At 37.5% G+C, this 27,987-nt stretch overlaps 2 protein-coding genes across 7 annotated transcripts in view; both read right to left on the bottom strand.

Moving 5' to 3' along the window:
- CLGN (calmegin) overlaps window positions 1-9,607 on the bottom strand; it is a 58,245-nt gene extending 48,638 nt beyond the window's left edge. The window contains exon 1 of the mRNA XM_082728469.1: window positions 9,462-9,607. The gene's annotated coding sequence lies outside the window, so the exon portion shown is untranslated. The remainder of the gene's footprint in view (window positions 1-9,461) is intronic.
- Window positions 9,608-13,871: 4,264 nt separating this feature from the next.
- The window catches only part of MGAT4D (MGAT4 family member D), a 54,192-nt gene continuing 40,076 nt past the window's right edge, over window positions 13,872-27,987 (bottom strand). For 3 of the 6 annotated variants that reach the window (XM_082727818.1, XM_082727819.1, XM_082727823.1), the window contains exons 10-12: window positions 26,326-26,433; window positions 24,815-24,964; window positions 13,872-14,870 (exon numbers count right to left, since the gene is read on the bottom strand). In XM_082727818.1, coding sequence (XP_082583944.1) covers window positions 24,899-24,964; window positions 26,326-26,433 — 174 coding nt within the window. In that variant the 3' untranslated portion in view covers window positions 13,872-14,870; window positions 24,815-24,898. Of the gene's footprint in view, window positions 14,871-24,814; window positions 24,982-26,325; window positions 26,434-27,987 lie in introns of all 6 variants that reach the window. The other 3 variants (XM_082727820.1, XM_082727821.1, XM_082727822.1) reach the window with 3 other exon arrangements.

Here is a 27,987-nt window from a genome sequence, read left to right as displayed (position 1 = left end):
CCTTGCATGCCAGGAATAAATCCCACTTGTTCATGGTATAACCTTTTTTTTTTTTTTTAAGATTTATTTATTAGGGAGAGAGAGAATCTCAAGCAGACTCCCCATTGAACATGGAGCCTGACATAGGGCTCAATCTCACAACCCTGCAATGATGACCTGGACCGAAATCAAAAGGCAGACACTTAAGTGATTGAGGCACCCAGGTGCCCCACTGTATAATCTTTCTAATGTGCTGCTGAATTCTGTTTGCTAGTATTTTGTTAAGGATTTTTGCATCAATATTCAGTAAGGATATTGGTTTGTAGTTCTCTTTTAGTTTCTTTGCCTGGCTTTGGTATCAGGAAAACACCACCCTCACAGAATGAGTTTCAGAAAGTCTTCCTCTGCTTTAATTAATCAAAAGAACTAGAGGAAGATTGGTATTACTTTTTCTTTCAATGTTTGGTAGACTTTATTAGTTAAGCCATGCACTCTTGTGGGTTTTTTTTTCCCTGTGATCATACATAATTAAATGACCAACAATAAAAAAGATTATTTAAAAGGTGATATGAATTTATAATTTCTTAAAAATCACACTCAAACAGTCAAGGCTTAACAAAGAAATCACAATCAGAATCACTGAACATAACTGAGATGAAAAAAACAATATGAAGAAACTTGTGGGCCGCTGTTAACACAATACTTAAAAGTAATGGGTTAAGCAGTCAACTTGAGTAGCTAGAGGCAAATCAAAATAAAGAATACAATATCACTCTTGGGTTTTATTTGTTGGGAGATGTTTCATTACTGATTCACTCTTCTTACTAGTTCTAGGTCTGTTCAGATTTCCTGTTTCATCATGATTCAGTCTTAATAGATTGTATGTTCTAGGAATTCACCCATTTCATCTAGATTACCCAGTTGTTGGCATACAATTATCTGTAGTATTTTCTTACAGTCCTTTTTATATCTATAGAATCAGGTATAATGGTATAATGTACCCTCTTCCACTTTAGATTTTGGTTGAGTCTTCTTTTTTATTTTTTCTTACTCAATGTAGCTAAAGGTTAGTTAATTTTATTGATCTTTTTGAAAAACTAACTCCTGGTTTCAATGATTTTCTCTATTGTTTATCTACTCTCTATTCCATTTATCTCTCACTGAATCTTTATTATTTCCTTCCTTCTGCTAGCTTTGGTTTTTCTAGTTCCTTACGGTACAAAGTTAAGTTGCAAATTTGAAATTTTAATTTTTTAATGTAAATGACAGCTATGTATATCCCTCTTAACAAGACTTATACTGTATCCCATTAAGTTTTGGTATGTTGCATTTCTGTTTTCATTTATCTCAAGATATTTTCTAATTTTCTTGTGATTTCCTTTTTGGCCTTTTGTCTGTTTAAGAGTGTTTCTTTATGTTCCACATATTTGTGGATTTTTCTATTTTCCTTCTGCTACTGATTGCTCATTTTATTATATTATAATTGAAAAAAACACTTTGTATGATTTCAGTTTTTAAAAATGTATTAAGATTTGTTTTTTGGCCTAACATATGGTCTATCCTACAAAATATTCCATGTGCACTTAAGAAAAATAATGCATTTGAATCAATATTCATCAGTAAGATTGTGTGTACTTTTCGTGTAGTGTCTGCCTGGCTTTGGTATCTGGGTAATACTGCTCTCATAGAATGACTTTGAAAGTATTCCTGGCTCTTCCGTTTTTTGGATGAGCTGGAGGAAGATTGTTATTAATATTTATTTCAATTGACTGGTATTAATTTTTCTCTCTGTTGTTAGATGGAATGTTCTATACAATACATCCACTTGGTCCAATTGGTATATATTATTGTTCAAGTCTTCTGTTTCTTTATGATTTAAATAGTTGTCCTGGGGTGCCTGGGTGGCTTGGTCATTAAGCGTCTGCCTTCAGCTCAGGTCATGATCCCAGGGTCCTGGGATCGAGCCCCACATTGAGCTCTCTGCTTGGCAGGAGGCCAGCTTTTCCCTCTCCCACTCCCCCTGCCTGTGTTCCCTCTCTTGCTGTCTCCTGTCAAATAAATAAATAAAATCTTTTAAAAATAAGAAAAATAAATAATTGTTCTAAGTTATGCAGTTCAATGCAGCAAGCTTTCATTTATATGGTATAAGGTAGAACATTTAATGCTAATGCCACTCCCCCCTCCCCCACTTCCCTGCTTAGAATAAACAAGCTAGCATGTCCAGGATTCTAAGCTTTCTGTGCATTCCTTACTCTACACAGATTGCTGAAATCACCAAATATCATCCATGCCTCAGGAAGGAGGGAGGCAATTCAATGGAAGAAGTGCATCCATTTTCCTGCATCTTTGATCTCGTGTATGTTCTCTGCACTGCTTCTGGGCTGATTCAATAATAAATTAAAGTGTAGGTAACTTTAGCCAAGTATGAGATACCATTCTCTCTGACATCTGAAACAAAGGCCAAGCAGCCCAATCGATCTCAAAGAGTTTCACCAACATCACCTAAAAGCCCTCTTCAATCTCCACAGTGAGCCCGCAATCACAAATTATAAAGTGCAGCTCACTTACTGGTACTGAAGTAATGCTCACTCCCACATCAAAGGTGGCTGGAGCCCTAAAAGGAAAGACAATCGCAGGATACCCAGTAATTGTTGTAAAGTGTGAGAGAGATTGATGGCTGATCACCAAGCTTTTTTCTCTTTTTCCAGGGGACATGACTGGACTATATTTTCTTTGGAGTTAGGTGGGACCCAGCAAAGCCAATGATGCGAGTATAGTCGGAGTCTGAAGGCCTGAGAGCCAGGAAAGTCACTGGTATAACTTTCAGTCTGAAAGCCAGCAGGCTCAAGACCCAAACACAGCCAATGTTTCAGCTCGAGTCCAAAGACAGGAAAAGATGGAAGTGCCAGGTCTGACAGCCTGGCTGGAGGAATTTCCTCTTCTTCACTGGAAGGTCAGCCTTTCTGTTTAGTTCAGACTTTTAGCTGATTGGCTGAAGGCTACCCACCCTGGGGAGGGCAATCTGCATTACTCAACCTATCATTCAAATGTTTGCCTCATCCCCAGACACCCTCACAGACACACCCAGAAGAATGTCTGAGTATCTGGGCACCTCGTGGTTTGGTCAAGCAGACACGTACAATTAACTGCCACAGCCACCCACTCCTTCAGAAGGCCAGCAGCCAGAAACTGTGCTGGGTCTTTGGGATAGTTTTGTTTTCCGTGTATTTGAGCATTACCTTAACTAATACATACTTTTGACCAAGACCAGGTATTTTCTTCCTAAATCAGAAAAACCTAGAAACAATGAAAAGACCTCAAGCAATATAGCAAAAAGTAGAAAAAGAACCATAACAGCAGAAATAATAATTGAAAATACAACTTTCTGGCAGTTCACATACCACAGTACTACAAAACAGCCCAAGGAGTCTGGCTCTGATTCTGCAAAGTGAGAAGCTACTGAAGTTCTGAGATTAATGAGAGGAACAGAGCTGAAATCCTGGATATAAGAATATTATTTGAATTGTATACTAAGGTCATTTTCAAAATTATATTGATGTAAACTTTAGAATGATGTATTTACTTATGTATTTAGGATTTATACTACCTCCGCAGAGTTCCAAAAGAATAACTGAAGGCATCATGCAAAACACAACATAGACAAAAATATCAGCCTGCTGAGGACGGGAACTCCTCCTCATTTCTGTATTCACAGCACCCAAGAGGGCCAGCACACGATGCGTAAGAACAGATACACATTCACAGAATGAATGAATGAATGAACGAACAAATGAGTGAATGAGTTCCTAAGTGAGAGGGGAAAAAAGGGAAAAAGATGTTATGAAGCAACCAGCTGGGAAGAGTTTGTTGTTGAGGCAACAGAACAGCAAGACATTTAGTGAAAGGGTTTCTATGCATTTAGAGGGAAGCCGGGAATAAAATGAGGGGGTTCTTACTGTCCCAAAAAGTCTACAAGATCCTTTTTTTTCTTTTTAATTTTTTTTTAAAGATTTTATTTATTTATTTGGCAGAGAGAGATCACAAGCAGGCAGAGAGGCAGGCAGAGAGGCAGGCAGAGAGAGAGGAGGAAGCAGGCTACCTGCTGAGCAGACAGTCCAATGCGGGGCTCAATCCCAGGACCCTGAGATCATGACCTGAGCCAAAGGCAGCGGCTCAACCCACTGAACCACCCAGGTGCCCCAGTCTACAAGATCCTTAAAGAAAAAAAATGTTTTTTTAGAATTAACTGCTGGAAAAATTTATGGACTAAATTTTTACATAATAGATGTCTGTAACTACTGTTTTGAGAGAAAAATCGTTACGTAAATATTTAAGACACTGGCCCTCTAAGGTTTGTTAAAACATTGATAAAAGTAACATAATAAAACTTTTCTATAGAGAAGAGAGAGAATGGTCTAGAAAGTTTGTATTTTATGATCTAATTTAGTATGGAGAAATTAATCATATTTTTTTAATTCTACTCTATACCTATGAAGAAACATCTCTTTTTATGAGTTACTTGGGAATTTTGCTCCAGACAGACTGCATTTTAATAACCCAACTCATAATTTGCTAGAAAAGATGGTAAACAGAAAAATCAGATTAAAAGGTTTTGTGTTACCATATCACAAAAATAAAATGGGACAAATTCTCACCAAAATTAGAGGGCATTCTTGGAATTTTCCATGTAGCAAATCGAAAATTCATGTAGCACACAGAAAATTCAATTTGAAGGATCACGGGAGATCCAACATGGAGAGGCAGGAAACAGTGGCATCTTAGAAGGCAGCCTACTTCCAAAGATGATGCAAGACTCCATTTGAAATGCAGCTCTTTACTCATGAAAGAAACTAGCATGCTTCAGAACGAGCTGCACAACAGATCTGTTAATTTTGTGATGGCTGATGTGTCCAGAAATTCAGGGGAGGTCAGCCAGTTGATATTAACATTCATCATTCACAAGTTCATTTAACAAATATTTATGATTGCCAGTTATGTGTCAGGAATTGTGTCAGTTACAGTAATTAGCAAAACATATATAGCTCTTGATCTCAAAGAGCTTATAGTCTAAGATGGAAGGCCGACACTGAAAAATTAACCCAGGTATAATATGTAAACCACAATAAGTGACAGGAAAGTAAGTTCTAAAGTTCGTAGTTGGGGAACTGAATTTACATGGTAGGGGAAAGGTCAGAGGAAGCCTGCTTGAGAAAGTCACATTTAAAGTATGACGCAGGAGCGCGCGGGTGGTTCAGTCGGTTACCATCGGACTCCTGATTTTAGCTCAGGTCTTGATCTCAGGGTCCTGAGATTTGGCCAGCGGCCAATCTGGATCCCCTGCTCGGTGTGGAGTTGGTTTGAGATTCTCTCTCTCTCCCTCTCCTTCTGCCCCCATGCTCTCTAAATACATAAATAAATAAATAAATAAAATCTTAAAAAAAAAATTTTTTTTTTTAAAGGGGGCACCTGGGTGGCTTAGTCAGGATCCCAGGCCAGCCCCGCATCAGGTTCCTTGCCCAACAGGGAGCCTGCTTCTCCCTCTGCCTCTGCTGCTCCCCCTGCTTGTGCTCTCCCTCTCTCAAATAAATACATAAAATCTTTCAAAAAGTTTGGGTTTTTTTGGTTTGGGTTTTTTTTTTTTTTTTTTTTTTTTTTTTTATGAATCAAGTGTGATGCAAAGGAGAGAAAGGAGTGATTTCCCTAGGCAAGAACAAAGCAACCAGCATGTGATGAAGGAACTGAAAGGGGAAGATTGGGGCAGGAAGAATGAGCAGTGCCGTCTTGTGTCCACACTATTTTCAAACATATTGATCCCAATCTTTGCAGCACTCTGTGGTGAAGGTATTGGCATCCCGTTTATACACAAAGAAAGTGTGTTCTTACTCAAGAATACAGAGTGCTGCTAAACAGAGGGGGGAGACTCAAAGTTAGGTCAAGTTTTAGGTTATACATTCCTTTTATTAAGGCTTTAAGGTGAGAGGTTTAATTATTTAATTCTTACCAAATGGGATTAAAGTTCTAGGTCTATAAAATATAAGGTTAAATATTTTACATTCCATCCTTCAGACATACATTCCAGTTTCTGTAGGTTTTACATGTGAAAAGCCATATTTTTACGTGTATCCAAACTAAGACTTATGTACATATGTATATAGACTTATGTACTATAACTACATATAGTTAGCTTAAATGGCTTTTAAAATCTCTCTAGCAAAGATTTTAAAGCAGTTTTAGGTTATATAAAAATACAATTACCAACAAGTTCATGGTAATACATTACTATGATCCTTTAAAATTTTACAGAGTGCTTACATAAATTTCAGGATATTTAAGAAAATAGCTGGCTTACTACTGGAACTATAACGATCACATATTGGATAACATAAATGTCTCTAGGTATCTCCTTTCCCTAACAAAAGCTAAAAAGAATGTTATTTTTAAAGATTTTATATATTCATTTGACAGAGAGAGAGAGATCACAAGTAGACAGAGAGGCAGGCAGAGAGAGAGGGGAAAGCAGGCTTCCCACTGAGCAGAGAGCCTGATTTGGGGCTCGATCCCAAAACCCTGAGATCATGACCTGAGCTGAAGGCAGAGGCTTAGACTACTAAGCTACACAGATGCCGCTAGAAAAAATGTTCTTATTAATTGTTAATACTTCTAATGTCCTATGGTAGACAGAATACTGATCCCCTAAAGATATCTGCACCCCAATTTTGGGGTCTTGTGAATTTTACCTCACACAGCAAAAGGGGCTTTAAAGATGGAATTAAGGTCCCCAGAGGCTGAAAACAGCCCCCAGCTGACAGTCAACAAAGAAACAGGAACCTCAGTCCTACAATCACAAGAAACTGAATTCTGCCACCAACCTGAATGAGCAAGGAAGCAGAATTTCCTCAGAGCTTCTAGTAAGGAAATATACCCAGCTGACACACTAATGTTAGCTCAGTGAGACCTGTGTCAGACTTCTGATCTACTGAACTAGAGAAAATAAACTGGTATTGCTTTAAGATGCTATATTTGTAGTAATTTGTTATGGCAGCAATGGCAATAATACTTTTATCATTCCTGGGCTCCTTGATTACAGGTTCTTTAAAACTGTTACTACAAACGAAATCTTCATTGACAAGTACAATAACAATTTTCAGTTCTATTGACTACTGCTCCTCCTGACTGCCTCCTTCTTGGAATCATCTCCTCCCTTGGTTTTATTGTCACCATTTCTGATTCTTAACTCTCTTCCTTTTCTCAGCCTTGGACACAGGCATTTTCTCCAATCTTCTGTAAATGTTGCTATTCCTTAGGTTTCTGTCCCCAGGATCTCTTCTTACATGACATAAACTCTTGGCTTCTACCTATAAAAGATAGCCAAGGACTCCCAAATCTTATCCACAGCTCAAAAGTCACTCCGTAATTTCAAATCACTATCCCATCTTCAAGGATGTCCCAAAGTTTCTGCTAATTTGAACTTAGTCTTTCTTCCGAAACCTGCTTCTCTATCTATTGAATGTTCCTCCTCACTTAACTGTACCTCCAGTCAACTAAACCAGTCAAGTCACTTGGCCATTATCTTAAGACTATTCTTTCTCATGGATCCCCTATGTCACTGGTGGCTGAACACACTTGGGCATTTCTTAAATGTCTTGTTCTATCCCCAAGCCACAACCTGATTTAGGGATCTATCATTTCTGAAACAGATTAGCAAACTCCCACTTTGCCTCATCACTTTCAGTCTGGCCAATCTCTAAATCTTTCCTCCACCTTCTCTCCGGCATGAGTTTTCTAAAACAAGTCTTATCTTAATGTTTATAAAAATGTACAGCAGTTCTCAGCATAAAATGTCCTTTTAAGACTAATTTCTTTCGCTCCCTTCAACACTCAACCTATGTATGTAATACATTAATACTATTCTGTATGCTGTATCTTATAACTGAGGTGCCTTTCTGCTGATCATTTTCAGTGACTGATTGAGGACTCACCCAAAACTGGTACGTCTCAAAGGGAGAGTTTAAAAATCACTATTTTTAAAGTTTTTAGTTGTCCTGCAGCTTTTGGAAGAACTCAACTACAGAATGATATAATAGAAAATACACTGAACTTGGCACATTCACACCAAGCTCCTAGTTCTATTACTGAAAAGGCAAGAGGTTAAAACTGCCTGGAGCTTGTTGTTTTTCATTTGTCAACTGCAAGAGTCAAACTAGATGATTTAAAAGGTCCATTAAAATGGACAATTCTAGCTTTCTACTTAAGAGCACTAGAACTTACTAGGTACTGAAAAGCAGTAAAGCTACCTTATAACACTGTTCAGTTTCTAGACATCCATCAACATACTTATTCATATACAATAATTAACTATATCAACTAGATAATCTAGATTATCTTGCTCTAAGACTTTAGGGATAGGTCTAAATGGTATTGGAAGATTCAACCAACTAAACGTGAAGGCAGAAATGTAAAGTGAAAAGAGGCCAATTTACCATTACCAAGGGAAGGCTACCTAGAGTGATTAAAAGACCTAGAGTGATGTAAAAATTTTAAAGCAAGCGAAATCTTTTATGGCTTTTATGAATCAAAATTTCAAACTTTTTTCCTAATTTGAGACTCCTTCCCACGGCCACTTTCTCTCTCCCCCTTCTGTGCTTTGTTGCCACTTGCTTTTAAGTCCCAAGCAAAAGTCTCTTTGTTGCTTGGGCGATGCTATAAATAAAATCAGCTAAAGCGTCTGATTGATCGTAAACAGGCTTTGGGCGATAATGAGTCTATAGTAATTAGGGCTTCACTGGATTCAACCCAACCCTCCCGCTCCTTCCCTGGTGGCGCACAACCAGGCTCCAGGCAGTGCATCTAGGGAGTGGCCAGGAATTACAACAGGTCCCTGCGCTAAGAGCGTTGGGTCTCTTCGCCTTTACAGAGGCAGAGATTGTAAACTGCGCCTTTTTTAGTTTTGTTCACGTTTTCGTGAAAACTAGCGGGTAGGGTGAGGGGCGCCCAGACACGCCCCCGCCTTCCGTACATCCCCCTGAGCGCGCACCTGCGCTCGAGCTTGGAACCGGGCTGAAATGGTAACCGCTGGAATAACGGACTCGGCTCCCTGGGGCCGCTCTAGCCCCCGGGGTCAGGCCGGGATGGAGAAGGCACCCGTCTTCCCTGCGCCCCAGCCCCAGCCTCAGCGCAGCAGGTGGACGCAGCAGTTCGGGAGGACCCAACGACCCGGCGTGGCATCCACTTCTGCCGCTCGTGGCTGGCTCTCCTCCTCCAGAGGCCGGGAGAGCCCTCCCAAGAACCTAGCTCGGGGCACCTCCAGCCCCGAACTCCACAGCCAGCCCCCCACCTGGCCGCAACCTGTTCAGCCTGGAGGGTAGCCAAAGAGAGGGGAGCGGCCCAGGAATCCCCGCTCTGGGCGTAGAAGCAAGGACTCCCATTCCTCACCCTAGCCCGAGCAGAAAGAGCAGCAGGCAAGTGGCCCACTGCCCACGCACCTGTCTTGCGGGTCCGTTTTCGGCAGTGGCAGCTCAGATGTCCGAGTCGCTGCCACTTGGTCCCCGCGCTTCCCCAGACCAGTCCCGCCGGCGGCCGCCCAGCAGCGACTGCTAACCGCGCATGCGCGTGCGGCCGCAGGCTGGGAGGCGGCGGCGGCGGGAGGCGCGTGCACCGAGAGGCTCAACCGCCGCGGAGGGGCGCTGCTGGGCGAGGCTTGTGCTGAGCGGTCCAGCCAGCCCTAAGGCGCGTTTTCGGGCTCGCGCCAGCGCTGCCAGCCAGTCGTGGTATGGACCGGGCTCCTGGACTGGCATGGGACGCATTCCTCATTAGCCGGAAGGCTTTCTCCTCCCTAGGAGCGGCTGTCTTCTTTGCATTCAGAGGGGTTCTGCCTGCTATTGCACAGAAGTGGGTCCTGAGTTTTATATAAACCACGTTTTGAACAGTGCACAGTTCAACAGTGCCCAGGCCTTTCCTAGAGTTCTATATGTTAAGAGATGAGAAGTCATTTTGGTCTGCAAGGAGGCTTCTTACTTCGTGTGGGTGTGTGTATGATAAAGATCTATAGAATGTTAACATAATTGCTTTCTTTCCGAAATACTACCAGTAAGAATTGGTAACATTTATTGTGCTCACCATACTCTAGGGGATTTACATCCATTATTTCGTTTAACCATCACAGCAACCCAGGTGAAGGAACTAAAGATAATTACTTGTCTGAAACTTTGATTAACAAATAGGGTTCAAATCCAGGCCTGTCTCTCTCAGAGCCTCTACTTAATAAACAACACACCAAAAATAAAAATACAGTGTAAAGGTAGGATTGAATCGCAAGCTTCTTGGCCCTATTAATGGTTTGCCGTGCAGCTCTAATATTTTACAATAAATCTGGACAGGATTTGAATAGCTGGGATGTATGGTAGGCATATATCTGTTTAAGAAAATGCTGAGCTGTTTATGTTCCTGGCCGCCATATATGAGAGTTCCAGTTATGCTATTTTTTTCACTATTGCTTGCTTTGGCCAGTCTTAATCCTTCCAGAGGTCAATCAATGACGTCTCATTGTGGTTTCACTTTTTTTTTTCTTTAAGAGTAAGAGAGGGGGCAATGAGAGGAAGGGACAGAGGAAGAAGGAGAGAATCTCAAGCCGACTCCCCACTGAGTGCCCAGCCAACATGGGGCTGGATCTCAAGACCCTAAGATCATGACCTGAGCAGAGATCAGGAGTCTGTGGCTCAACCCACCAAGCCACCCAGGTGCTTCTCACTGAGGTTGTAAACACTATATAGTTTTCTTATATATTACCAAATCCCCTATCATTTGGTTCTATCATTTGGTGTCCTCATCAACAGTGTATGAGAATGTTTATTTCCACATAACCTCACCCAAAAGAATGTACAGTTAAGCTTTTGAATTTTTGTCAACTTGATGGAGCAATTTTTGAGATCTCAATGTAGTTTTAATTTTTACTTCTAAGTGAGGCTAAATAAATGCTTATATTTAAAGGCAATGTTTCCTTTTTATTGCATCCAGATTTTGAGTTATAGTTAGCATACCTTTCCCTAGGGGAGCCTGAGTGGCTCAGTTGGTTAAGCATCTGCCTTCTGCTCAGGTCCTGATCCCAGGATCCTGGGATTGAGCCCTCCATCAGGCTCCCTGCTCAGTGGGGAATCTGCTTCTCCTGCTTCTCTCACTTCCTGCTTGTGGTCTCTGCTTATGGTCTCTCTCGCTGTCAAATAAAATCTTAAAAAAATACAATTAGCATGGAGGACATGGGGAGTTAGGAGAAAGGAGTTGAGGGAAATTGGAAGGGGAGGTGAATCATGAGAGACTATGGACTCTGAAAAACAATCTGAGGGGTTTGAAGTGGCGGGGGGGGGGGTGGGAGGTTGGGGTACCAGGTGGTGGGTATTATAGAGGGCACGGATTGCATGGAGCACTGGGTGTGGTGAAAAAATAATGTTTAAATAACTGTTGTGCTGAAAAAATAGTGAATACTGTTATGCTGAAAATGTCTCCAAAAGCCTATCCAGTTGTCCTGATGTCATTTATCAGAGTATCTCTTTGCCCAGCGATTTAAGATACTGCCTTTATCATTTACTAAATATCCATATGTACTTGAGTCTATTTCTGGACTTTCTACTCTATTTCAGTGATTTGTCTACCCAAATGCTGGTACAAAGTGCCACAGTGTTTTAATTATAAAGGCTTTGAAAAATGTTTTACTGTCTGGTTGTTCTAGATCCCCTCCTGGCTCTTACTTTTGAGTACTTCTCCAGATATTCTTGGATATTTTTTTTTCCCCATATGAACCTTAGTATCAATATGCTGACCTCCAGCAGAAAAAGATTGTTGGCATATTTACTGGGATCACAATGAGATTGTAAGTTACCTTATGAAGAACTAAAATTTTGATGAGATGTCCTATCCGAGAAGAGAGAAGCCTTCCTATTTGCCTGAGTGTTACTTTAATCTTTATGAGTGTTTTTATAGCTTTCTTTGTATAGGTTTTGCACATTTATCTTTAGATCAACTTCACGGAGATTCACATACACTAAATACCATTCATTTAAAGCTTACAATTTGATGAGTTTTGACAAGTGTACCTACCTCTGAAACCACTTCCGCAATTAAAATATAGACTATTTCTATCACTTGCAAAAGTTTCTTGGTTTTGTACATTTCTTCTTAGATTTATTCCTAAATGTCTTTTTCACTGATATTATAAAAGAGGTTTTTCCCATTTGTAATATATTCTAAGGGTTTATATCACTTTTAAGAAGTTACTCACTTTTGACTGCTAAACTTATATCCCAATATCTCACAGTATTATTTTAATTAGTTTTGTGATTAAGTCCCCTGAGTTTTTCCACATATGCTATCATCCTATCTTCAAATAGAACTGCTTTTTTCCAATTCTCATGCCTATAACTCTTTCTCCTTTTCAAATTTCATTGGCTAACCTTGCCAGAACAATGTAACAGTCCTGGAGATAGTGGGGTTCATTTGCTGTTTCTGATGCTAGTAGAAATGCCTCCAGTGTTTCCCCATCAAATAACCATTTTTAGAATTGAGGTATATACACTGTACCTAGAACTATCGGACTTAGCAAGTTAAGATACAGGACACAATGAGATTCTAATTTCATATGAACAAATAATTTTTAGTACATATATAGTTCATATGTGTTTATCTGGCCCTTAATTTTATCATGTTAAGAAAGTATCCATTCATTATAATTTTCTTTAATATTCTTACAGAAAATAGGTGTTGCATTTTTCTGCAGAAGTAATCATATGATTTTTCTCCTGAGTCCTATCAGTAAGAATCCTATCCATATCCTTACCCACTTGGTATCAAAAAACCAGATCATGGTGTGCTGCTCTCTTAATGTGGCTTAGGAATTTATCTCTAATGCTGCATTTAAGATTTTTGCATCATATAGGTCTGTGGTTTTCTTTTTCTTTTCTTTTTTTTGTGCTATCATTATCAGGACCAGGTATCCATGTTACACTTCTACCACTAAAAGAGTTGGTAACTTTTCCATTATTTGCTATACTCAAACAATTTTAAAACACTGGGACTATCTGCTTTCGCAAAGTTTAGCTAAATTCGCTTGTGTAATCATCTAGGCTTAATGTCTCTTTGTGCTTGTTATTTCTCAATAGCTTTCTCTATTTCTTCATCAAAATTCATTGGTTTATGCTTTCTGTCTCTATTCATAATAATTCCAGTAAACCAAATCCTCCTAAAAAATCTTCATTTTATCTGGGCTTCTAGAAAGAAAACTAATACTGGCAAAACACAAACCTATCAGCTCATATAAACTTCCTCATAATTCATTGCCTATGACTGGCAATTAATATGAGTAATAATATTAATATTATTAATAGTGTAATACTAATGTAATAATAATAGTATTAATAACATAGCATCTAAAATGTAACTAGGAGGGAAAAAGGTAATTAAGGGGAAAAACGTAATTAGTTTTTGTGGGAAAATGTCTGCCCAGGTTTAGCTCCCATTATTTGTTCATAATTGCTGCAACTCTGCCACAGAGTGGAAGGTCCATAGAAGTACACAACAAACCCCAAGATATTGTTACCCACCTAGGCTGGTAGAGGGTTAACTCCTATTTACCCAAGAGTGTAGTCACATTTGCTATTGTTACCCCCTCAGCTTTACTGAAATATACTTGACATATTGCTGCTTCTCTTCTAAAAGGGGAGAATGAAATAGACACCTGTGAATGGTTCAGCTTTCATATACTCCTTATATGTTGGTATGTGACACAGTTTAGACTAAAGTCAATATGTAAAGTCTTGGCAGTCAAGGACAGTTAATACATTAGCAGTATAAGTTATGATTTTCGCATTTTATTGAAGAATCAGGAGAAAGAAGAAACATCTAATTATTTCTCAAAACAAATAAAATAAAACCCAAAAGAATAACAAGAAATAGGGGAGTTTAATAGACTTCTCTAAGAAACTGATAGATCATTCAAGCAGACAAATATTCATTAGAATTAAAAGAACTTGAAAATGTAAATTAAAAAGCCTCATATAAGAGTCTTTTACCCAATAAATAGGAATATTTTAAAAAGATATTTTTAAAGCACAAAACTAACATTTATAAAAAACAAATGAATGCAACATATTTGAAAAGGGGTGTACAATTCATAACAATTCTCAAATCATCACACAGATAAAATCCACTAATATCAATGTAATTAAATAAGAAATCAACAGTAAAAGATGGCAAAAACCAATACATTTGAAAGAAAAAAAAAACCACAAAACTACCAACTACCCCCAGAGCTAAAAAAATAATAATAAGAGAAATTATAAATCTTTAGAACTGAATGACTATCAGAATACCTAAATATCAAGAGGTTGGTAATTCAATGGCACTTCGGGGTAAGTTTATAGTTTTAAATGAATTTATTTAAAAGAAGATATCTTTAAATATTTAGAGCCAGGATTGCTTAAATTGTGCTTTCTATTTCTTTAGATGTCCTAACAAAATGGATAAGAACATACTCCAATATACACAGAACTTGTCTGTGGCAATGGCAATTTTCTAAACTTGTAGATATTTATTTAATGAGGTTATGTGACAGCATCACTAAGTTAACAAAATACATTTCTTAATTTTGAAAACTTCCCTGCTTTTACTATTTTTAAATTATTATAATAGTGATAGTATAAGTATCATAAATATTTTAATTTTTCTTGATGTAAGAGGTAGTTTAGTACTTTCAATTCTAGTAGTTTATTGTTTTCTCCTCTTCTATACAATTATGCATTTTCATTATTATAATTTCTGAAAGAGGCCATGAGAAAGCAAGGTTATCTGAAGTTCCAAGGTATTATAGGGTTTTTTTCTTGTTATGCTTATTATCTTCATATTTTCTGAAATAAAAAACAAAAAACCTGTAACATGCAGAAATAACATTCACAAAGATGGAATTACTTTCATGAAAATTTTTGAGAATGATGTTCTTTCATTATTCTGTCCTTTTAACAAACTTTCCCTTTATAAATAGAGAAGATAGTTTTACACTGGCAAAATACATGGTTCTTAAGATGTATTATTAATATTGTCATAGTGTTAAAATTACTGAAAGTAGTCTTCTATCACTGGGATACCTGGGAAATCCTTATTGTTGGATTATCATTAAAGTCAACAAACTGTTATAAGTAAGGTACAGATATTTTTATTTAAACATTCACTTTATTTTAATGTTTATAATTTAAAATATAAACACTGAAAAGATTTAGGATAACTAAGTAAAGACATAATATCGTTTAACCCTAATATATGAAAGAAAATCCTAAATATAAAATTAGAACTGAAGAAATTTTGCTGTGAATATGAGTACTACATTTCACATGAAATTAGTTTTGAACTTTTTATTAGTCAAAAGGAACAAAATACCCACAACGGGCAAAAGGAATCATGACAATTCTTTGGGAAAGAGTATCTTTTTTAAAGCTCCAAATTCTTTAAAAATTTTTTTTAAAAAATTTATTTGGCAGAGAGAGAGAGCACAAGCAGAGGCAGAGAGGGAGGGAAAAGCAGATTCCGCGCTGAGCAGAGAGCCTGACACAGGGTTTGATCCCAGGACCCTGGGATCATGACGTGAGCCAAAGGCAGATGCTTAAATTGATGGAGCCACCCAGTTGCCTCTCTAGCTCCAAATTCTAAGAGAACGTCGTCACATGTATTTTACATAGAAAAGAAACATAAAACTTGAAATAACTGTTTTGAAGAAAATGCAAATATGCCATACATCGTTCTTTAATAAAAGTCAAAACCATAAACTCAATTCAGTTAGAGCATTTTGATGGGAAATATATATCTACTTCCTTTCTTTCCATCACCTGCAAGTAGGCATACCGAATGTAGCAACAGCAAAAAAAAGAACGGGTCATATATAGATACAAAAAAAAAAAAAAAAGAAAGTCATTGTTCAACTAAATTCGAGGTTAAGTGGAGTATCCTGTAGTTTATCTGGTAATCCTACTTCTAACACCTCGAAACACTTTGCCCTTTGATCAGTACACTCCAGTAAAACAAAAATAACTTTTCATATAGGATGAAGCACTAGTAAATTACAGAAACACACTATTTTGTTGCTTATGAACAGAAAAACTTCAAGTAACTTTTTTAGGATTTACTTATATTAAAGAGGGAGAGAGAGTGAGTTGAGGGTGCTCCATCCCAGGACCCTGAGATGATGACCTGAGCTAGGACCAAGAGTCAGATGCTTAACTGACTATGACCTTCACGTGCCCCCAAACTTTAAGTGTCTTATCTGAGTTTTCAGAAATTATTCATACAGAAATATTTCAGCTGTTTCTAAAATAAATTTCTTTTATATTTATTATAGATTAAGAACATGAAATGATAAAGAACATTTAAACAAATGACATAGGCAAATTTTTAAAAAACTAAAACCCTAGGAAATTTATCACTAAGAAAAATTTTTTGTTTATTGAATTATTATTTTTGAGCTACAAGCTGGATGACTAGAAATAAACCAAACTCTTTTTCTCCTTAATGACCTTACATTTTAAAGTTTTATGAGAAGTGTAATATATAATTTAACTGGTTAAGGAACAAATTTTACATAAAAATTTTTTAAAGAGGTAATGAAATGAATATTAAGGAAAGCGTAGCAACACTTGTTGATATGTTGGACATAGTTAAAGAAAGGAGGGGAGGGGTGCCTGGGTGGTTCGGTGGGTTAAGCATCTGCCTTCGCCTTGGTCATGAACTCAGGGTGCTGGGATCGAGCCCTGCATCGACTCCCTGCTAGGCAGGAAGCTTGCTTCTCCCTCTTCCACTGCTTGTGTTCCCTCTCTCGCTGTGTCTCCCTCTGTCAAATAAATAAACAAAATCTTAAAAAGAGGGTGACATTTATTTCACTGGGATCATGAATGTAAATTTTATCTTACTTAATAAAATTAAAAATGGAAGAAAGTTGAAATATAATATCCAAACTCTTGGTTCTAGGTGGTGGACAGCGAGGCCCCACTGAAATGCTAGTAAGTGAGCTGAAAAGACGTAACTCCAAACAATGTAAAGAATGAAAGGGGCTCTGAGACATTTAATTAAATTAACGAGACATAAATCTGATGGAAGCGTGGGGACTGACGGGCGGAGCCGATAAATCTGTGACCTCGGCACCAGGAACGGGGCTAAAATGGAGACAGCAAATTTGATGAAAGATGGGAGCCAAACTAGGGCTAGCCCTGTTGAAGGAAGTGGGTCTGTGGGAGGAGCACCCACAGTCCCCAAGAACAGCAAGAGCTTTAGGCCCCAGGCAACTCATGGGAAAGCTGAATGTGCCGCCTGGATGTACTAGTTCAGGCAGTACAAAGCTCTCTATATTTTGGCATGTTGTTGCCCCTTCTCTCAAACCACTGGGAAAACAAAACAGGGAAAAAAAAAAAAAACCACAAAAACTCCAACACAAACAATCACAACCTAGCCAAGCACATACTGTAAAACAGAGTTTATAAGCTGACAAATTCTACCCAGGTACCAAAAACTTTCAGGAAATCTCATTCCTTTAAATTTTATAAAGGAATATGAAAATGAATGCAGTGTCAGGGGAGGCGAGAGGAGGAAGAAGAAATAAAAGACTCCTATTACCACCAGACCATCAAGAATCACTAAATATTTGAGCAAAGGGTGCAACCTAACAGAGACAGATCAAAACACACAAGGAGATTGATCTGAAAACAACAACAACAACAAAAAAACAAAAACAGCTTATTCAGAATACAGAAGAGAACTTTTAAAATCTTTCATGAAAAGATCTAATACTCTGAGATTTGAGGAAAATTGTACCAACAAAACAAATAGGTGGTAGGAAGAAAGGGAACAAAATAAAAATAAAACATTCATAAGAAAAATCAGTCAAGGAACCCATCTAGTACACAGAAAAAACAAGTGACAGAAATAGTAGAAAGGGGGACCTGTGTGGCTAAGCTGGGTTATGATCCCGGAGTGCTGGGATAGAGCCCGGGGCCCCACCTCTGGCTTCCTGCTCCATGGGGAATATGCTTCTCCCTCTGCTCCTTCCCCTGTTCAAGCTCTCTCTCTCTCTCATGTGCTTTCTTTCTCTCAAAAATGTAAATAAAATCTTTTTTAAAATAGAGAATAAAAGCTATGACACATAGGAGATCAATTCAGTAAGTTTAATATTTGATTATTCTTTCAGAAAAGAGAACTTAGAAAAGGGGCAAAATAATTAAAGTTATTAACATGTTACCAACTGAATTTTGTGTTCCCCTCTCTCAGATTCATATGCTGAAACCTAATTCTTCAGTGTATTTGGAAATGGCAGCTTTGAGAGATAATTAGTTTCAGTGGGTTCATGAATGAGTTTAGTGTCTTTAGAAGGGGATAAAGAGACTAGAGTTTTCTCTACTCTTGGCCATGTGAGGATACAGTCAGAAAACAACTCTCTACAAACCAGGAGGTGGGCCCCCTGATCTTGGGATTTCAAATCCCTGGAACTATGAGAAATAAATTTCTGTTGTGTAAGCCACCCAGTCTGTGGTATTTCTGTCATAGCAGCCGAAACTGACTAAGACATAATAAAAGTGAACAAGTATCTGAGCTAAATATGCATCTGTACTGCAGGAAAAATAATGTGGATAAAATAAAAACTCGTAGCATAAGCGTACTATTTAGTAATATAAAGAAAACTATCAAAGGCATTTAAATCAGAAATGATGAAATATCATTGCCTCTGGTGAATGAGATAAGGCTGGGGAAGTACAGGGGGTTGTTGCGTCTTATTATAAGCTCCTTTTTATTCACTTTTAGCCAGATATGGGCATATTGCTTGAAAAATATAAACAAAGTTAAAAATTTTATATGATTAAATTTTATTCCATTTTTAAATACAGCCTTGGAAAATAAAAGGGGTAATCTATTCTCCAGCTCTTTCCTCAGTTTGGAAACATCTAATTTTAAGTATCTAGAATTCTTAGCAAATAGGCAGCTCATTATTTCCCTGAAACTGTTTTGGACAGGGAAATGTGGTTGCAATGGAGGATGCTGAAGGCATTTCAAATTCCTAATGTGGGAGGGAAACTATGAGGTGGTGGCGGTGGTCTTCTTGTTCTTGAAGGAACAAAGGGAGACATTCTGAAATAAGTGAGTTAAAGAGAAAGACAGGTGACTGAGAGCACAACAGATAAAGGCTCCCGGGAAATTTACCAGTTGAGCTACCTTCTTCAAGCTTTTGCCCATCTCAGTCCCATTAAAAAAAGAAAAACACCTTTTAACATGAGGCAGGTCTAACTGAAACTCATAGAATGCAGGGTCACCTTCATGGAAATGCAGCCACATTTCCTTGAAGTGGTATGTGTATTAATAATGCATACTTTTGATTATATATTATATGCCCCTTTTACTATTGAAGTGTCAAAAGGTAATTCAGCATGAACACACTCCCATCCATACAAACCATGCAGACGGAATGTTAAATGGGAAGCAGATGAGGCTCGGTTAGAAGGGGAGGAATTCAAATTCCAAACCACACAGGAGCCAGCTAGTAGAAAGATGGGCGTGGCTCTAAGGATGACCCAAGCTCAGAGCTGATGGTTACAGGGGAACAGGTAGGGGCACTGGAATTAGTTGCAGAGTCAAAATTGGAACATACATGCTTAGGCCAAGCAGCAGACATCAAATGACATTGCCCAGCAGGGCAGAGACTACAGGTGTTTATGAAGAAGAAAACCAGACTCAAAAAGAATGGGTCTTCCCTATTCAGAAGAAAAGCTTCTGCACAGAGTGAGCCCTGGACTGCCCATTCCTCCCATAATTACTGGAGAAAGTCTACAGAAAACAGACTCAACATTCACAGAGAAAACAACAGAGAGTTTCAATAAGTAAGAAACAAAATTTAAGTTTGAGGGTATGTGAAACACAAGCAGCAGCAGATCCCAAGAATCTGAGTTCAGTCAAGGAAACTGATGCCACTTGAGGTATTTGGAAGAAAGAAATCTGCTTCATGCAGCTAGAGTGAACTAGAGGTGAACTCAACTCTTAGAAGGGTCATGGGAGCAAATGTCAAGAAGCCACTTCTGGAAACTGGAAATTCTCAGCGGAATATCGGGCCATTATGAGAACCCTGGAAGCCAGGAGAAGCCCCAGGGATCTCAGCTGGCCAGGCAGCAAGTGTGAACTCAAATTCCTGTCTATAGCAGGCATCTCTTGCCCTCTTGGCCGCTATCTTCCAGGTCTACTGAGAGTACCTCTCCCTGACAACCTACCACAGCACTCTGTGAGGGAAAGACATTCTGTGAGGTGGACTCCCCCAATTTTACTGTGAGAAGCAGAGTGGAAAGGAGGACGGCAATGATGTGGAATTAACAACAGACAATAAGTATAAGAAGCAGTTAAAGTAATGAATTACACATATACTAATATACTACTGTTTAAGTGTAAATTAATTTTCTCTGAATGACAGGAAGGATATTGTGTATATAAAAAGAATCAACTGAAAATCCTGGAAATTTAAGATTTTATTTTTGGAAGTTAAAAAACAAAGAAGACATCCAGATGGCCAACAGACACATGAAAAAGTGCTCCATATCACTCGGCATCAGGGAAATACAAATCAAAACCACAATGAGATATCACCTCACACCAGTCAGAATGGCTAAAATCAACAAGTCAGGAAATGACAGATGCTGGCGAGGATGTGGAGAAAGGGGAACCCTCCTACACTGTTGGTGGGAATGCAAGCTGGTGCAGCCACTCTGGAAAACAGCATGGAGGTTCCTCAGAATGTTGAAAATAGAACTGCCCTATGACCCAGCAATTGCACTATTGGGTATTTACCCTAAAGATACAAATGTAGTGATCCAAAGGGGCACATGCACCCGAATGTTTATAGCAGCAATGTCCACAATAGCCAAACTATGGAAAGAACCTAGATGTCCATCCACAGATGAATGGATCAAGAAGATGTGGTATATATACACAATGGAATACTATGCAGCCATCAAAAGAAATGAAATCTTGCCATTTGCGACAACATGGATGGAACTAGAGCGTATCATGCTTAGCGAAATAAGTCAAGCAGAGAAAGACAACTATCATATGACCTCCCTGATATGAGGAAGTGGTGATGCAACATGGAGGCTTAAGTGGGTAGGAGAAGAATAAATGAAACAAGATGGAATTGGGAGGGAGACAAACCATAAGTGACTCTTAATCTCACAAAACAAACTGAGGGTTGCTGGGGGGAGGGGGCTTGGGAGAAGGGGGTGGGATTATGGACATTGGGGAGGGTATGTGCTTTGGTGAGTGCTGTGAAGTGTGTAAACCTGGTGATTCACAGACCTGTACCCCTGGGGATAAAAATATATGTTTATTAAAAAAAAAAAAAAGAAAAAAAAAAAAAAAAAAAAAAAAAAAAAAAAAAACAAATGAGCCAAAAAGTGAAAGTTCAAGAATGAACCAGCAGGATGCCCCATAAAGATGGTGAATCAGATACAAGTATTTACTTTCACTCTTTCTAGAAATCACACTTAACCATAAGGGCCCGCTGAAGATGCATCACCTTACAGACAGAATGGCAAAGCAGACCATGGCAACCAAATGGAGGTGTGAGAGAACTGTGTCTCAAGCTGCCAGTGGGGAGCAGAGAAGCACAATCCCAAGGGCAGAACCACCCTCCTACTGCTAGAAACGGAGGTGAAGAGGGGGTAGAACTAAGAGGATGGCTTGCAAGTCGCAGTGGTGGGTTAAGCTCTAAATATCCTCGGAACCAGGTGATGATCTTTTCTTCACTCCCGAAGGATAATTCTCTGAAAAGGCAAACATAGGGTATGTGTCTAGACTCAAACCAGGGTAAGGATAATAATGATAAATGGGACAAATAGGGGCACCTGAGTGGCTCAGTCCGTTAAGTGTCCGAGTCTTGATTTTTGGCTCAGGTCATGATCTCAGGGTCGTGTTTTTAGGGTTGGGAGATCTAGCTCTGCGTCGGGCTCCACGCTTGCCAGGGAGTCTGCTTGAAATTCTCTCTCCCAGTCTCCCTCTGTGGCTCCCTGCCCATAAATAAATAAATAAATCTAAAAAAATAAAAAATAAAAAAAATTAAAAAATAAAAAAGAAGAAGAAGAAGAAGGAGGAGAAGAAGAAATCAGAACAAATAAGTAAATATTGACAAAGTGAACACCGAAAGCCCAGCTATCTTTGCCCACTTGGCTCCCCGATTCTCTAGCAAATTGACTAGCCCACGCAGCAAGACTGGGAGGCACTAACACAGGTGATTCTCTGGGAAAGAGCCTAGCCACTCCGACTCCGACAGTGAAACTGACAGGTTCTGCCATGTGCTCAGAGCCTCCCACCAGCTTTCTCCATTTGAACGTACAATCTGTATCACTACATACATGAGAAAAACCTTCAGCAACTTGAGGAACAGAGACCAACAACAACAAAAAACAACTTGGAGGAAACAGAAACTTACAGGAAGAAGAAATTTAAAAAAAAAATATTTAAAAAGAACTATTAAAATCCTCAGAGGGTTAAGTGCAAGCATTTCGATCATAAAATAAGAACTGAGTGTTGAAAGAGGGGACAATGGCATTAGGAGCACAAAAGGGGTTCTTGTCTAAGAACAAGAACTTATTTTAAGGCTAAAATAACAAAAACAATAATCAATCAATGAAAATTGCCCTCCCCCCAAAAAAGCACTAATAAAAAGGATTTAAGACGAAATTTACAAAAATTTTCAGAAAGTGAAGCAAATAGAAAGAAAACAGGAAGGAGAAAGTAGGGGAGAGAGAGAGAACATCAATCCAAGGAATTCAACAGTCAAAATAGGGATCCTTAAAAAGAACATAAAAAATAGAGGAGAAAATTTATCAATAAAATAATTTGCGAATATTTTCCAGAATCCAAATATGAGTTTTCACATTAAAAAGCTCTACCAAATATGAATCACAATCAATAAAAATAGACCCATCGTCATGAAACTGTAGAACCTTAAATAAATACAAGACAAATATTAAAGGTTTACAGATGGGAAAATTGTTCCTATACCAAGAAACAGGAATTAAAATGGCTTTAATTACTTTTCATTGATTACACTCTTGAATACCTTCAAGAATCAGAATTCAGATTTCTTTGCGTAGCCAATCTAACAATTAAGTATGACAGACTCTAGTAATTTCAAGATGTTTTACTTCTCCAAGAATTCACTTCCTACACAGTCTTTCTCAAGAAATTACTAGAGGATGTGCTTTACTAAACAAACAAGTAGACCAAGTGTGATACAGATTTGGGATATAGAAGACAGGAAAATCAACCCCCTGGTTCTTAAGATATCTTCTAGAACTGGTCAGAGGGCTGAAGAAGAGGTATTTTTCAAGATTAAGGAGTAGAAATGTAGAAAGCACTTGACGATATTCAACATTTATCCATGATTTTTAAATGTTTGAATATACCAAGAACAGATTTAGATAATTTACAGGGAATCTAAGGGTGAATTAGTGATAAGTACATTGAAATAAAATCAATTTAAAACTCCAAAAGAAGAGGTGACTCGGTGACTCCGTTGGTTGGGCAACTGCCTTCGGTCAGGTCATGATCCTGGAGTCCCAGCATTGAGTCCCACATCAAGCTCCCTGCTTGGCAGGGAATCTGCTTCTCCCTCTTCTCATGCTCTCTCTCTCTCTCATTCTCTTTCAAATAAATAAATAAAATCTTAAAAGAAAAACAAACCTCCAAAAAAAGTTGTATAATAAAGGAAAAATAAAGGATATTATGTAGTTTAAGTGGAAATAGCATTTATATTCTCATAAAATCACTGAATACTGAGCTAACCACTGACATAACTATATGGATAGAGTGGAGTTTGGGTGGAGTGAACTCTATCAAAGTTAAAATCTTTCATTCATTGAAAGAGAATGAAATTTTAAACATGAAAGAGAAAGCCATAAGATGAGACTTGCAGTCAGACTATATATGGAATTATAACAACTCAAAAATAAACAGGTGAACAACCCATTTTTTAAATGGTCAAATACTCAGTAAGACACTTCACAAAACATATACATACATTTCATTAAAATCTGCGTTTTGTAAAAATCTATGTATTTTATATATGTACACACACAAGCAACTAGCAATGATGCTCAACATCATTGGTCATTAAAGAAATGCAAATTAAAATCATCATGAGATATCAGGATCTGCCGTTTCTAGCATTCCATACAAATTGAATCATACAGTATATAGTCTTTTGCATCTGGCTTTTTTCATTGAGCATAATGCAACTTTAGAGATTCATCCATATTGTTACAACTATTGATAAGAATTGAGTCTTCAGGGGTGCCTGGTGGCTCAGTTGGTTAAGTGGCTGTTTTTAGCTCAGGTCATGATCCCAGGGTCCTGGGATGAGCCCAGCATTGGGCTCCCTGCTCAGCGGGGGGTCTGCCTCTCCCTCTGCCCCTCACCCTCCTTCACCCCTTGCTTGCACATGCACGCTCTCTCTCTCTCAAATACATAAAAATCTTTAAAATAAATGAGGCTTCAAACTCAAATCTATTGCCTCCAAATTCATTGTATGTCTACAGTATATGATAAAAAAGGAAAGGAAAATAGTTATTCATTCTTCTAAAACAAAATATTAGTATATCAGAAAGTTATCTGTATACGATTTTAAAATACACAAAACACGATTATAAATTAAGGCCAACAAATATCTGATCATTTTCTATATATCAGTTTCATACTTACTAAAACAAATATCTGATAATTTTCTATATATATATTTTTACTATATTTTCTATATATATATTTACTATTTTATACTTACTCTATTATCAAAGGCTTAAATTTTTTTATATGATACAGTCTCTTATCCACTATGAAGTAAGTTGAGAGCTAAGACTAATCCTTATTATGCCATTTTTTCCAAAGAATGATGTTCATCATTTTTAAAGAAGGTATTTGAATTATGAAGCTCCTAATAATAAATATCTTATTAGAAAATTTTAAAATAATATAATTAAATAATTTATATATAATTAAATAATTTTGACAATTAATATAGATTTTGAAAATACACAATCACATTTGACATATCATTAAATTGTTATTTATTTCTATTTCACGTGGGGTGAGGTATAAAAAAAGAAAAAAAGCTAGATTATAATATCAAACTATGAATGATTAGATAAATATTCTAGTCTGTTGTGAATTTACAAAAGGTAAGGTTAAAATAGCTTATCCAGCAAAAAATATAATAGAAGGAAAGAGTCCCATTATAATAGCACCAACAAAGAGAATGGCATAGACAGTTTCTTTCTGCATCACCTGCGGCCATGTTTTATTTATTTTCATGGTGTTATTTGTTGTATTAACATTCATAACAGTTAAATTTTCATTATTCCTGGCACTTGTTTGTTTTGCTTAATGAACACTTTTAATCTAGAATTTCACTTTGCCTAACGGCTAACAGCTAACATTTACTGAATCCACACTATGTCTCAGACAGCGTTCCAAAGAGTGCAGTGCAATAAACACATAGAGATAAGGAGTAGAAAAGGTGGAAAGAGGGCAGGTCATAAAAAAAATGAATGAAATGATGGGAGTATGTGTATGTGCATTTCTCTCATTTTAATTGACAAAGGGTTAAAGCAATCACTTGCTTTGTCGTGTGAAGAAACTAAGAAGGGAGAGATTACAAAGGTGGGAAACATCTTAAAGATCATCTAATTTAAACTTCTCTTACAGATGAAAAAAGCACAGTGTTAGGGCTTGCCCAATATCATGTACATAAGCCACCATTACTAAAACCTAGTTGTTTTGATTCTGAAGTCTTTGCTTCTTCTGCCCTACCAAGATGTTAAGTCAATTACAAGTAAATTGCTTCCAAAAAAGATGGCAAATTAAAGAATGATTAAAAATCAAACAATACTGAATTTTTATTGATATTTTGTTGATCTCAGTAATCTTAAAGAATAATGTTGATACATTTCATTTCAATAATAGGAGCATTTTACTTAGAAATATTCTATAACTTTAAATAGTAGACTAAGATGGTGAATTCTATTATGATTTTTAAAACATGTTTGTCAATTACTTGCATTGCACAGCTGGTAACGTTAAAACAAAGAAGTTTACATAGGCTAGATTTTTCTTACCATGACAGATAACTTGGGTCTTGAAAAGAAAATTGCTCTGTCCAACATACAGTTATCATAAGATGAATTATGTTTAAACAACCATATTTTATTCTCAAGTTTTCATTTCTCCTTTCCTAAACAATATTTTATAAGTTCATGAGACATTGTATATTACTCAAGATACATTTCAAAATCTTACTTTGGAATATTGTTCTTCGCCAGGGAGTGATGACTCTATACCCACATGCTGGAAAAGAGAAGGCTTATATCGAATACGAATTTGTTTATTTCGTTCTGCACACTTTTCCTAGGGAAAAATAAGAGAAACAACAATCTTCTGTAACAACCCAAATACTCCTTTTGATTGCATTTATGGGTGGCAGAATTTTGTATTATATTAGTTTTTGTATTATATTAGGTTTTTATTTTGATATTTAAAAATTACATTAAACTTTATTTCTTAATTTTTCCTTTATTAGGATAATAAAATAAATTGAGATATAAAAAGGTTTTAGTTAAAGCATGTATTTTCCTGAACTCTGCCTTAGAAAATCAGGCTACTGTTGTACCAACTATAATCTTCTGCTCCCTTCTTTTTATTTCAATAACATAGATGAAATTTTTTCATATTTTTCTATTTCTCTCAGACTACATTATTCTTTCTCTTTTCATAGTCATTAATTCCTAAACTGAGCTAGATCTTCTTAAGTATAAAAACACATCATTAAAACGAAGAACCAATATTATATTTTATGAAAAAAGATCTGGTTAACCTCATTAAAATAAAAATAAGAAAGATGACCTGTGATACCATTCCTATTAGAAGACAGCATCTGAAATTATTATGATTTTTGATAATTATTTTATATACTGTATACACAGAGAATTCATAAAAATACATCTCAAGTTTTTATACTCAATTTTTTAAAAAGTTTTATTTATTTGAGAGAGAGTGTATGTGCATGCACGCTAGGGAGAGTAAACACCCAGTGGGGAGGGGCACAGAGAGAGGAAGAGACAAAATCTCAAGCAGGCTCCCCGCTGAGCATAGAGCCAGAGACAGGGCTGGATCTCATGATCCTGCAATCACGACCCAAGCCCAATCAATAGTCAGATGCTTAACTGACTGAACTACCCAGATGCCATTTTCCAGTAAAATTAACATAATTTTTATTCCAGTATAGTTAACATACAGAGTCATATTAGTTTCAGGGGTACAATGTAGTGATTCAATAGTTCTATACATTACTCGGTGCTCATCATGGTAATTGCACTCTTACTTCCCCTCACCTATTTCACTCAGCCCATCTACCTCCCTTTGGTAACCTCCAGTTTGTTCTCTATAGTTCAATCTATTTCTTGGGGCACCTGGGTGGCTCAGTCAGTGAAGTATCTGACTCTTGATTTCAGTTCAGGTCATGATCTCAGTGTTGTGAAGTCAAGTCTGCATGCTGGGCATGGAGCCTGCTTAAGATTCTGTCTCTCCTCTTCCCTTTTCCCTCTGATCCTCCCCCGCCCCCACAAAGAGTTTATTTCTTGGTTTGTCTCCTTTTTTTCCTTTGCTCATTTGTTTTGTTTCTTAAATTGCACATATGTGAGATCATATCGTATTTGTCTTTTTCTGATTTTTTTCCCACTTAACATTATACTCTCTAGTTCCATCTATGTTGTTGCAAATGTTAAGATTTCTTTTTTTGTGGCTGAATAATATTCCATTGGGTATATATCTCACATCTTCCTTATCCATTCCTCTGTGGATGGACTCTTGGGCTGCTTCCATAATTTGGCTAGTGCAGGAAAATGTGGCAAAAACATAGGGGTGCATGTATCTTTTCCAATTAGTATTGGTTTTCTCTAGGTA

The sequence above is a fragment of the Mustela nivalis genome (genome assembly GCF_964662115.1).
Source record: "Mustela nivalis genome assembly, chromosome: 4".
Classification (NCBI taxonomy): Eukaryota; Metazoa; Chordata; class Mammalia; order Carnivora; family Mustelidae; genus Mustela; species Mustela nivalis.
The sequence above is the reverse complement of the archived record's forward strand: the minus strand, read 5'-3'. Positions and strand labels throughout refer to the sequence as shown.